The following is a 12438-nucleotide window of genomic DNA, read 5'->3' on the forward strand; positions in this document are numbered from 1 at the left end:
GTATTCGCTAACTGTGATCATTAATATTCGATCCCACCCACCATGTTGGTGACTCACGTAAAATTATTAGCTGCACATAAAGCAGCTGCTCAATTGAGCACCCCCAAACACCACGAGGATGAGATGAGGAAGTAGACGTTGAGAATGAGATAGACCACAATGAGTGCATAACGAGTCAGCAACTGGTAGTCACTTTTAACATTTGATGCAAATATAGTCTCTCACCACTTAGATATAGACCGCAATGCCATTGACGCATGCATGAGCAACCGTATCTAGCAAATCCAAGAAGGGATGTGCTATCCACACATCCTAAATTACTTCTCACATACCCCTTGTTAATTTTTGTCCGTTGATCCATTTTAATTCATCCGATCCGACGGCCAAAAATTAAAAGAGTATGTGAGAAGTAAAATAAGGTATGTGAATATCACACCCCATCCAAGAATTATCGGCATCGATAGTTCCAAGTCACTTATGAGAGAAACACATATGTAATTACGATGTTAAAATGACAGTATCTTAAAATTATTATGCAATATTATCGAGACAAAATCAAAACACATGATATGACGTGATAAACTTAGAACGCAATATTATATCACCGGCCCGACACGATAGGCTTAGAAATTTAACTCTTGAGGGTATTCGGCATGTCATCGTGTCTCCCATAGTTAATGCCACAACTGCCCAAATCTAATTAATTCCATCATTTTCCACAACCAAATAATGTGGCTCTAGAAATGACTCATGACTACAGAAAATTAAGCATATTTTTCATATGGGGTACAATATTTCTTCAGTAGTCGGAGATTATTTGAACATATTTTTTTTAAAGTGTTATATAAGTTGTTAAATTTAAATTTTATGTTTAAAATTTAACTTCTTTTTTGAAAATGATTTAAGAAATAAATGATAAAAATTAATTTTAAAAAAAAAAATTAAACTATTAATTATAAAATATCGAACGATAAATATTGTTAAATGTCAAATCCCACATATACCCTTTCACGGAGGAAGGCTAATAACTTGTCATTCCCATAGAAATTGGAATGGCCCTCCATATCCACCGACCAGCCACAAAATTTAAAGTACAGAAATAAGCATACGTATGCACCGCCCTTGCTTTATACACCAGATATGTATCATGCTCGACTGGTCATGCATCACACTGCAGATTGCAGAGAGAAACCAATCAGATTTGTGCAGTTCAATGAAAGTGACATTAATTTTTAATGTTCTTTGTATGGTAGGCTTGGCAAAGAGTTAAATTCATGTGGTTTTGATCTCATATCCGATTGTTTTGACGAATCATGTAATGTTAAACTTGTTATCTTAACAAGTAATTCGATAACAATTATGACTATGTACGAGTCCAAAATTTATTATTTTTGTCTAATCATATAATAAATTGTCAGGGTTAGTCTATGTTAACAAGTGAATATATTACTCAATCCACAAGTTCTGAACAGTAACCAAAAGAACCCTTGTTTTCTTTAATTTCTCAAGAGAGCAATAATACTTATAGATAATGTCATCGTCCACGAGTGGGCCAATGTCATTTATATTCATGAACACGACAATAAACGGTTGATCAACATAAATCTACATAAGACGTAAAATTTGTAGACTAATACCAATATACCATTGACCACTCGTAAACTTACGTCATCTGTTACAAAAGACTAAATTGATAATTAACATGAGTTACATGAGTAAGGTTAAATTGACTAATAAAAAATAAAAACGTTAATCAATGTTTAAATAATAATTTAATCATCAACAACTTAAATAAATAGTTCCTTAATATTACCTTTCCACGATACAACCCTGATGGTTAATTGCTGATTGATGTGAATTCACACTGAAATTTGATTCAACGACTACAAACAAGAATCAACTTTAAAAGTTATAATAATTTTAACCGTTGGATCAAATTTCAATAAGCCGAATCTCCGAACTTGATAGATTAGAAGGAAAGAATCTGGAGATGATCCCTTTCCTACCAATCGGTCCATCAAAAAACCCAAAAACCAACGTCTCATGGTGCAAAAGAAAGAAAAATGATCATCTTCGGATCTCTTCTTCCTAATTTATCAAATCAGGAAATCTGTATTATTGAAATTTGATCCAACGGCTTAAGTTATTATAACTTTTAAAATAGACCCCTGTTTGTAGCCGTTGAATCAAATTTCAATTGCACGAATTTCTTGATTTTATGAATTAGAAAGAAAGGAGTAGGAGAGAATCCTTTTGGGGAAAGCAGGGAGACAAGTAAAAGATTAGGAATATAAAAAATTCCGCCAATATTATATATTATTATTTACATGATTGAAAAACATGCCCATGTCTGCTTAACAAATGATGCAAAACAAACAGCTAGACAATCCCTCTGTCACTGACCTAGTATTAACAAAATTTAGGGATGGCCTTGGATGAAAATTTAAAAAACTCAAAACAAATGACTCAAAAGATCGCTTCCAACACAAGGGTCCAACGCGCTTTCCCTTTATCAAAATATGGAGGATGAAATCTCCAAAGTGACCAAGTTGGAATTACCCACAACGTCGTTCGGAACCAAACAGGCTGTGTTCCTGTTTGGTATAGCCGATGTTGTGGGCCTGGGGGCGTGTTTCGCCTCCGAACAATCTCAGCTCGGAGCGAATGAATGATCATTGATTGACTGCTTACCTTTGCTTTCTCGGAGTGGATTGTAACCGAGTGAGGTATACTTGGCACTGAATGACAGTTTTACCGAGTCTGAATCCCGGAACAACCGTGAATCCCACTTGCGGTTCAGATGCTGTTGAGAGGAACCCTCCGTCATCTAAGCTGTCCATGTACACTTCTGAAAATCGACATCCCTTGCTTACTTGGAAGATTGCGGCTTCAGGATCGAAGGAGAAGGCCAAGCAATGCAGGAGCCAGACACGCTTTGCCATTTCAGCAAATGAAGCAAAGAAATCAGAGCTCGGAAACTCACCTGCATTGATGAGGTTTCTTTGATTCAGATTGCCGAAAAATGATGTTTCCATCTTGGGATGAACCAGTCGTAAGTACTTGACACGGCAGAACTTGGCAAATGCTGATCTGGGATTCTGGGAGAGATAGTCCTTCGGCTTCATCGATTTGAGTTCCGTGAATCTCACAAAAAAGAGCTGCTGCTGTTGTTTCTTTTTCTCCGGCAAGGACTCATTTGGAAGTGAGAAGTTGGGGTACTGGAAAGCATCAAACATTTCCTTGCAAACAGAGTGTTCAAATGCAAAACACTTGTGATCTTCTTTCCAATAAAGCACATCGCGGTCAATCGCTTTAGCTGCTGCATGAATGTCCCAACCGGCAGATTTCATATCATCCACCATCATCCGAACAAAGCTCCGGATGGACTTTACCGTGTGTCGAAGAACTGTAATGAAATGGCTAGGACTTAAAGCAGATAAATGAAGATTGTCGAGCACATGTAGCTGCCCGCTCTGGTTCTGGTTTAATCGCTTCTCAAGCAACTTATTATGATCCTTGGCCTCCTCTAACTTTTCTTCGAGAAATACAATTTCAGAGTCCTTCAGCCTCACCTGAGATTCCAACTTTTTCCCCATGATTTCATAGGTTTTTAGAACACTCTTCTGCTCCTCGATCTCCGCCAAAACCAGGGTAGTCTCAGGTTTAGGATCGAACTGTTTTTTTAAGAAACAACGCTTCAACTCAGACAAGTTCTTCAATTCGGAGACTACCTCTTTGTCAGCAGCTTGGATTCCTTCAGCATCATAGGGAGACTGAGAATGCTGCAGTTGTGCATACGCAGCTTTAACAGATGAAACGCTTGCAAACAGTTTCGCTAGATGAGCCTCCAAGGCGACTCTTTCCTGGAGCTCCTCATTTTTCTTGTCAAATGGCTCAGACCGATCAACCATAACCTTACCACCATTCCAGTTATCCTTCACCTTTTCTTGGGACTTGACTTTCTGAATTCCATTTTCTTGAGACTTCACCTTCTGAACTCCACTTTCTTGGTAGTTTACCTTCTGAACTCCAAAATCCTGGGACTTAACCTTCTCAGCTTTGAATGCTTGGGACTTAACCTTCTGAACCCCATCAACGGGGGCAATACCCGTTGCAGCCCGAAGATGAAGAACTTTAGCAATAGTACGCGCCAATCTACTCTTATTTGGGGTCACGGCGGATGGTCTCACCGAATCCATCTGCAAAACAAGGATCACAAATGATGGAGAGTGGATAGATAGAGTGAAATCTAAGAGACTCTTATCTAAAAAACGAAACTTAAAGAAACAAAAGGAATAAAGACACGGGACGCAAATGATGACTATGATGAGAGTGTTGAGGGAAAAGCTAATAAAAGCAATACGCTTTAACACTTAGACCAAGGCCATTGATAGAGGAGTGAATTTCTTTTTGATTTTGCTCCTTCAACTTTTAAGAGTTTCCGATTTGCTTTCTTTCGAAAGGGTAACGAAAGTAGATCTAAAAATGCTGGACAAAGCGAAAGCGAGACAGAGCGATGAACAGCAAGATGGAGAAGCTTATGGAAAGACATTCACCAGACAGGATCAAAAGACGCGTATAAATCAAAATTCTAAATGCAAATCCGTGGAACACGAGGGACCTCGGTTACAATAACACATGCATTATACATGTTATTAAATCCGATACAAGACCAAAGATCAAAGATTAAACAATAATGCACGTTTTTAATAACTTAATTAGGATTTGGAGGGCATGGTTTGGGGTGATTTCTGCTCTTAACATTCTTCGTCATCCTCTTCCCAGCTCTACAGTCGGGTCATTCCTACTAGTCAATAAAATTTGGGCATTGCCGAACACAACAAATACCTTATGTCTGACAAAAAACAAACACAAATACGCAAACGGTTTGTAGCTCAGTTGATCAAGAGCATTCAACCCGAGATCCCGAGTTCAATGCACAAAATAAACAAAGGGCATCAAACCTAGGATTCCCTGAGGCAGCCAACTTAGGACAACAGTGATGTTCCTAAAGCAATCTCTGCCAAACCAGAAAATCTGAAATTCATGGGACCCATCATAGTGAAAAACGTGATTAGGAAATTTGGATCATATACACCACAATCATGGTTTTTAGTACAACCAGAGGTGGTGGATTCTTTTGCTCCCCCCTTCTCATGCATCACACCGTCACAATATAAAAACACGAAATTACACAATTACCCCCATTCGATAGCACTTCATGGTACAGAAGAGGTCATAGAGATCTGAGCCAGATTTTACATGACATGCAGACTATTATTGTAATCCAACGGGCAAATGTTTGACTCCAACTGCCATTTTTTCCCGCTCCCCCATATATTGACAAACCTCATTTCCCTCCATTTTTTTGCATTCCAACCCCACAAGGCTAGGGTTTGTAATTCATTACATCAAGAAGAGTCTTAAAGTGGAAGACCCTGAGAACTCTCTGTCATCTCGCAGTTTAACGTCAATTTTCGTGACAACATAAAACATAAGGTAGCAGAAAATCCATGAAGTCTTACTTTTGAGAGTCTCCTTAGCATTTCTCACCCATAAAATGTTTCTTTGTTAAAAAAAGCTAGATTGCATAGATTATACATAGGTTTCTATAAATCTCAAGTTTGAATGCCACACTTAACAAAGTTTCTAATTTAAACCTTAGTTCACCAAGTGCAAACAACACATGTCACCTTCATGCAACCATATTTACTGATCACATTGCCGACCACATCCTCCAGAGTCAAGACCCATTTGCAAAAGTGGGTTTTGCGAAAAACCCCACTCAACTTAAGACATTAGTCAGTAATGTGATCAGTAAATGCGGTAACAAATAGCACTATCAAACATTGACATTGCTAATTTTTAACTTGCAATCTAGAAGTTTATAGATCTTGTACTGAGCCCCACAAGCTGGACTGGACACCACAAACCTTTCATTATTCTCAGCAATAAAATTGGCAAAGCAAAAATGGGGGGCCCACACAGATATACCAAAGCAAATCATTGCACACACACAGAAACCATATCACAAATGCAAAAGTATGGACCAGGAGGGTACAGGACCACTGGTCTGGTCCTGCAAACACTTTACCAGAACCTAACTCTATAACCCTGGTGCAAAAATGCCCCAAACCAGTAATTAATCATCTAAACCTTGCTTTGACTACTGACTGGTCAACTAAACAATATCTCGCGTAAAATACAATTCTACTTACCTTCAAAATATCACGAGAAAATTGAATCAGTTTCAATTTCTGTTCATTGTAACGTAAATCTCAAGCAAAGAGAACAACGACGTCGACGTCGACAACCCACCGGAGGAAGAAATGGAATATTTCCTACCTTGCAAAACAAACCCAGAAATCAGAAAAACTGAAAATTTTAAACAAATTTATATAAAATCGATATTTTCTGAAAAAATAAATTAACAAGCAACTTACTTTTGTGTTTTATTCTTTGCTAATGAGAAAACAACAAGTGCTCTGAGAAACCCCCAAAAGCAAAAATCGAAGATGAACAGTAAACGTGTTTGGATTTTGAGAAATATGTATAAAAAGTTCACCGACCCTTATCTCTAATTAAAAAAAACTAATGAAAAACATTTGAAAACTTTGAGTTTTAACTCTAAAGACAAAAGAAAAGATAAATGAATAGTTCATGATTGAATTTTTAGCGTAAAATATAACATTTTTGTTAAAATAATCAGTAACAAAAAATTTTCGTTAAAGTTACTTAATTAAAAGCTAAAAAGAGAAAAACATTGAGAGTAAAAAAAACCGTTTCGCAAATCCCAAAATACGAGTTAATGCAGTAATTAAATTTCGTATTAAATAAATAAACAAAATGGGCAGCTAAAACCCAGCACGCAACACTCCAAAACAGCTCAGTTCTACCTTCTGAGGAAAACTTGCGAATTTCTGAAGCGTTTTTTGTGTCTGCTTTCGAATCGAACTCGTCAAATGCTCAAATGCCTTCAGGGTTTTGGGTTTTGGGTTTTGTTTTCCGACCGTTTTCAGAAACACAAAACTGGGTTTTGGAGAGGTAAACGGAAATTGAAATGGGTTTTTGGAAATGCGTTTTCAGAGAACGAAAGGCCAGAGTTTTTGGCTAAAAAAAAAATCGCAGAGCTGGATCCTGGAGGAAGACAGAGGGGGAGAGGGAGGAACGAGCGTGGTGTGAAATGACGAAAGAAGACACGGTTTTGGGGGGAAGAGTCCGGCAGCGTCACAGCAGGGGCATTGGGAATTAAAAAGGGCTCTCAGGGTAGGGTCGCTTTCGAAGTTTTCATAGGACGGATATACCCTTGCGATTCCATGGGTATTTACCTGTCCGTTGTGGGTGGAGAAGTTAAGGTCGGGGAGGGGTAGTTTGGTGTTTTAAGACTGGTAGATCGTACGTCGATCGCAGGTGGAGAGTTTGGAAAAAATGTACGGTTTGTGTTGATTGCTGGAAAAGGTATTGTCTGTGCTTACTGATTGGGAAGTTTGGGTGTGAGCGGATGCGCATGGCAACACATGTCACCGCCTCTTGCCCAACTAAGCAAATATTCAATATTCTTTTTTATTGGTAAAAGTATCCAATACTTTCTGAAAATATAAATAAAATGCTAACAAGACTTAATTGAGTTAGTAATGATCGTTTTTTTTGCTAAATTAATGTATAGGTTTGAATTCAGTTGTTCGTAATACTTCTTAGTGGACGATCTGTAAAACCAAAAAATGTCCACTTTATGTCTTCAAAGAAATTTATGGTACGTTCTTGCCCTCAATTGGATAGCCTCTGCTTCTCTTAAACTTTAATTAAAAAAAATATGAATAATGTGATTCGAGAATATTGATATGCATGTAGATTCCCCCCCCCCCCTCCTCCTCTTAAGAAATGAAGCAACTTGGAAGGATATAAATTCATACAAAATGGACAAAGAGCGGTGTGAAAACGAGAATAATGATCCAATGCAATTTTCTGATCACAAAAAGAAAGACCAAAGCGTAATTTTGTATAGATTTTAAGTTTAAATCAAAATGTTCATAAGGGGAGAAATATGGTGACTCATAACATTTGATGATTTTCAAGTATCCCTTGATTTGACATTAAAAAAGGATCCTAGGGAACCATTTGTTCGGAATTGGATCCTCTCCTGATCACAAGCTCAGGTTCCTGCTGACCAGCTCACGTGAGCCGTTAAAGTTCAGGATCCTACTGACCAGCCCACGTGAGCTGTTGGATTTTGATTCAACGGTTATAATTATTATAACTTTAAGAGGGACCTCCTGTTTGTAACCGTTAGATCAAAATCGAACAGCTTACGCGTGCTGGTCAACAAAATCCTGATCACGAGGATACAATTCCCATTTGTTTTAGGTTGGATTAATTTGCGTTTGTTTATTTGATTTACGTCTACTACTACTTCTATCAAATTTGTAACTAATATCATTCATAGAATATCCTTTTAATTTAGAGGTATTCATCAATTCCTCTCTGAATTTGTGATCATTGGCCAATTTCCCCCCTCAACTCTCATAATTATTCAATTTTCCCTTTCAACTTTAATTTGGCCAATTTCCCCCCTCAACTCTCAAAATTAGTCAATTTGCACCCTACTGTTAATTTTTTTTTTTTTTAAATTTTCCATCTATTTTTTTCTTAATTTTCAATCTTTCTAATAACTTCCAACAAAGTACTAAAATTAACATTAACTCACTTGCATAATATAGGGTAAAATATACAAAAACATAATACAATTAGTATGTCATATGGGTTGATTATAAGAAAAGTTATGAATCGGGTTAAAGCATGTAGAAGAAGAAATAATAACAAAACGAAATAATAATCCTAAACTCATGGATCAGACCTATTTCAATAAAATGGGTTATTCTTAATAAGGAGTCAAAAATTATGAATAGACTAACCATTTTTTTCACTAAAGCTCGATTCTCTGCAATTTACTTGAACTTAGCTTTCACTTTTATAAAGAAAATTGTATTCACATACAAAAATCTACACATCAATCCTTTTCGTTATCAATTTTGTATAGTCAAAAATCAAATAAAATTACTCTATACTGATTTATTATGACTAATAATACTATCTATGATAAATTGTAAAATTCTAAATTTTAATCTATTTGTAATAGGATAAAGATATGGGAACATGATTAACATACATCTTATTTAGTTTCTTACACACACTTGTTTAATTATGATCAAATTAAAAAATTAACAGTAGGGTGCAAATTGACTAATTATAAGAGTTGAGGGGGGAATTGGCTAAATTAAAGTTGATGGGGGAAATTGACTAATTATGAGAGTTAAGGAGGAAAATTGGCAAAAATTAAAGTTGAGCGGAGAAATTGACTAATGGTCACAAGTTCAGGGAGAATTTGATGAATACCTCTTTAATTTTCAACATTCAAAATTTCATAACCATCCACATGGTCAGCTACAATTTATACACCTTGTTAAAGGAAGTTTCGTGTCAAATTACGACGTTTCAGGTGATTAGTCTAAAGCACAATTGGCCCACGTCTCACATTGAATCTCGTGGCCGGTTGGATCGCTCATTGGAACAAAATAACTAAGAAATAATGAACCCTATAAAATCTGGGATAAGTTAAATTTGGGCAAGCCGAGACCACAAAAGTGCCTTGTGGTTCACGTCTTTGAATAGAAATTAGCAGTCTCTCTCTTTCACATCTTGATCATGCAACTGGTGTCCCACAAAATTCTAATTAAAAATTAGCTAAACCAAATTTTTTTGATCAAATTTAGTCTTTTAATTAAGCTTTTGCTATGCACTTATCAAAGGTTGATGTGCGTACTAATTTGAGAGTTCGGGACTTATTTTACTGTGACTTCAGCATTGCGATGATGAATGATGATGAATCTCTCGCCTCTTTGACTTAATTCTCCATTACAAGTTACAACCAATTATTTTAATATCTTACTTAATTACAAGCCGACTCTACATGACTCGGAAACTTTAGTCTCTTATTGAAAGATCCTATTGAAGGTGACAGATTAATAAATCAAGGAAAACAGAGGATCTATGAGCTTTGTTTCTTAGTGTTATTTTTTTACACGTTTATGTTTTCTAGATAGTATTTGACTATTTGTCATGGCTTATTTGTTCTGGTGAATAATTGCTAGTGACAGATCGAAAATAAAATATGATTGCAACGGGTGAGGTTTTGGACACGATTAGGTGACTTGTTTGGCCAAACGAAAGTCTAATATTGAGCATAATTTCTTTGATTAACTAATTGATTATAGAGCAAGTGGTCATCTACCACAGTGGTGAAGATTAGTGTTGCTCTTATAATTATGGTGTGCGTTCGAATCCCATCGGCTCTCTAATTTAACATCTACTTTAACAAATCTATAGTTTGACAAAAAAAAAAAAAAAAAAAAAAACTAGTTGATTCTATAAGGATAATGTTAAAGCGTCTCCAAAGGAGATGTCAAAATGTCCACATAAGCTATAAAAGTAATAAAAGACTACATTAATATTCTCGAACCGAAATGCCAATTCCTATGGGAAACGCTGAAAATGAAGGCAAGAAGCCAAAAAGACTGAAGCCTGAATTTTGGAAAACCAAAGAGAGAACAGAGAGAAGAAGAGCAGAAAGCCAGATGTAAGAAAGACTCCACATTCTTCAGCTTCTCTTCGCAGTACACCGCATTGCTCTCGGAGGTTGTGTTTGATTGTATCAGTGTCGAGTTCGAATTGGGTATGAGGGACAAGCGGGAGAGAAGCCTTTCTTGGTGAGGTTGCGTTTGATTTTAACAGCGTCGGGTTCGAATTGGGTGTGAGGGACTTGCGGGAGGGAAGCTTGCAGAGCTTCCATGGCTGAAGGTGTGAAGTAAAGAAATCCAGGGGTTTTGAAAGATGTCAAAATGGGTAACAAAATAATAGTTTAATAAAATAAAAGAAAAAAAATAGTATAATAAAATAATATTTAATTTGACATACCAGGTGGAGAGCAAAATTTTGAAAATGTCAAAATGCCATATAGGCCGTCAAATTCAAATTTTATGTTTAAAATTTAACATCTCCTTTAGAGCAGTTCCACCATGGTTTTTAGCCCGGTGGACTGGGGATGGAACAGGGCCAAATAGGCCGGGGGATAAGGTCCAGCGTATGCCGGCCCGAGAGCTCGAAGGTAACTTGACGCAAGGCTGACGTCACCCAGATGTCAACCACTTTCTTTGGTTTTTTCTGTTACGCGCGTGGGCTTCAAGCGCGCGTTGGCTATTTGTCATGGCTTATTTGTTCTAGTGAATAATTGCTAGTGACAGATCGAAAATAAAATATGATTGCAAAGAGTGAGGTTTTGGACACGATTAGGTGACTTGTTTGGCCAAACAAAAGTCTAATATTGAGCATAATTTCTTTGATTAACTAATTGATTGTATAGCAAGTGGTCATCTACCACAGTGATGAAGATGAGTGTTGCTCTTACAATTATGGTGTGCGTTCAAATCTCATCGGCTCTCTAATTTAACATCTACTTTAACAAATCTATAGTTTGACCAAAAAAAAAAAAAAAAAATCTAGTTGATTCTATAAGGACAACGTTAGGCTCTTTGGGAAGGAGATATTTTCATGCCCATTAAGCAAATGGTGGATTAGTGATGGGCTATGGGCCAAAGTGGCTGGGTATAGGCTTCCCATGCCCATTCAGCACAAAACATTGCTAGCCAATAAATTATCCATGCCCACTATTTACCGAGGAATTAGTTTTTGAATATCGAAGTACTCAACTCAAGTGTTTGAAATTTCTCCGAGAGAAAGATATGGAAGGCGAGGGGGTGAAGTCTTAAACTTCACCTTATATCAGAGAAACTTTTAAGGTTCGATTAAAATCAACAACTTTTTCAATATTTCTGACATATCAATTAAATATCAAAGAAACTATTATATTTCATTTAAACCAATGTTTGACATTCTCTATATTTTCATTTTAATTTTTCATCATTTCCATTGAAAGCACCCGCATCGATATATCCATCATATTTTCACAAATGTGCATATAGGTATTTCCACCAATAATAGAGTTGTCAACAATCGAAAGTGGTGAAGAAATATCTTTTCAAGATTTCTCCAAATTTAAAAGATATTTCGGCAAAGATAATGTTAGGCAGATCAAATTGTTAAACCAAATTTACAAACTAACTGATATGTCACCAATAGAGAATAAATAAGTTGATCAACACTTAAGTAATAATTCAATCATCAACGATCAAATCATTTGATATACAAAACCAATCCTAAGCATTAACCTTTCAGCCATATCAACAATTTCGGTAAAATATTTTGATATTAGAGTCCTATATCTAACTAATTTAAAAGATTTTAGAGATATTTCGATGAAAATTTCAGTGAATTTTATTATCATAATGGTGTAAATTTAAATGGAAAGGCAACAAACAGATCGTC

The 12438-nt window shown here is 36.4% G+C and overlaps 1 protein-coding gene across 2 annotated transcripts; it reads right to left on the bottom strand.

Moving 5' to 3' along the window:
• Positions 1–2304: 2304 nt before the first annotated feature.
• LOC137715343 (protein GRAVITROPIC IN THE LIGHT 1-like) lies at positions 2305–7209 on the bottom strand. Of its 2 annotated transcripts, none has more exons than XM_068454635.1 (3): positions 6897–7209; positions 6219–6341; positions 2305–4199 (listed from the first exon to the last, which is right to left on the bottom strand). In XM_068454635.1, exon 3 carries the CDS (start codon positions 4197–4199, stop codon positions 2688–2690), a length of 1512 nt encoding a protein of 503 aa, XP_068310736.1. In that variant the 5' UTR covers positions 6219–6341; positions 6897–7209; the 3' UTR covers positions 2305–2687. The 2 variants fall into 2 exon arrangements, with proteins under 2 accessions (XP_068310736.1, XP_068310735.1); XM_068454634.1 differs by having other exon boundaries at positions 6219–6345.
• Between the last annotated feature and the right edge of the window lie 5229 nt (positions 7210–12438).

This window comes from Pyrus communis, chromosome 14 (assembly GCF_963583255.1).
Source record: "Pyrus communis chromosome 14, drPyrComm1.1, whole genome shotgun sequence".
In the NCBI taxonomy this organism is placed as follows: domain Eukaryota; kingdom Viridiplantae; phylum Streptophyta; class Magnoliopsida; order Rosales; family Rosaceae; genus Pyrus; species Pyrus communis.

Excerpts from the sequence above, each read along its gene's own strand:
- LOC137715343 (XM_068454635.1), bottom strand. The coding sequence starts at position 4,199 with ATGGATTCGGTGAGACCATCCGCCGTGACCCCAAATAAGAGTAGATTG.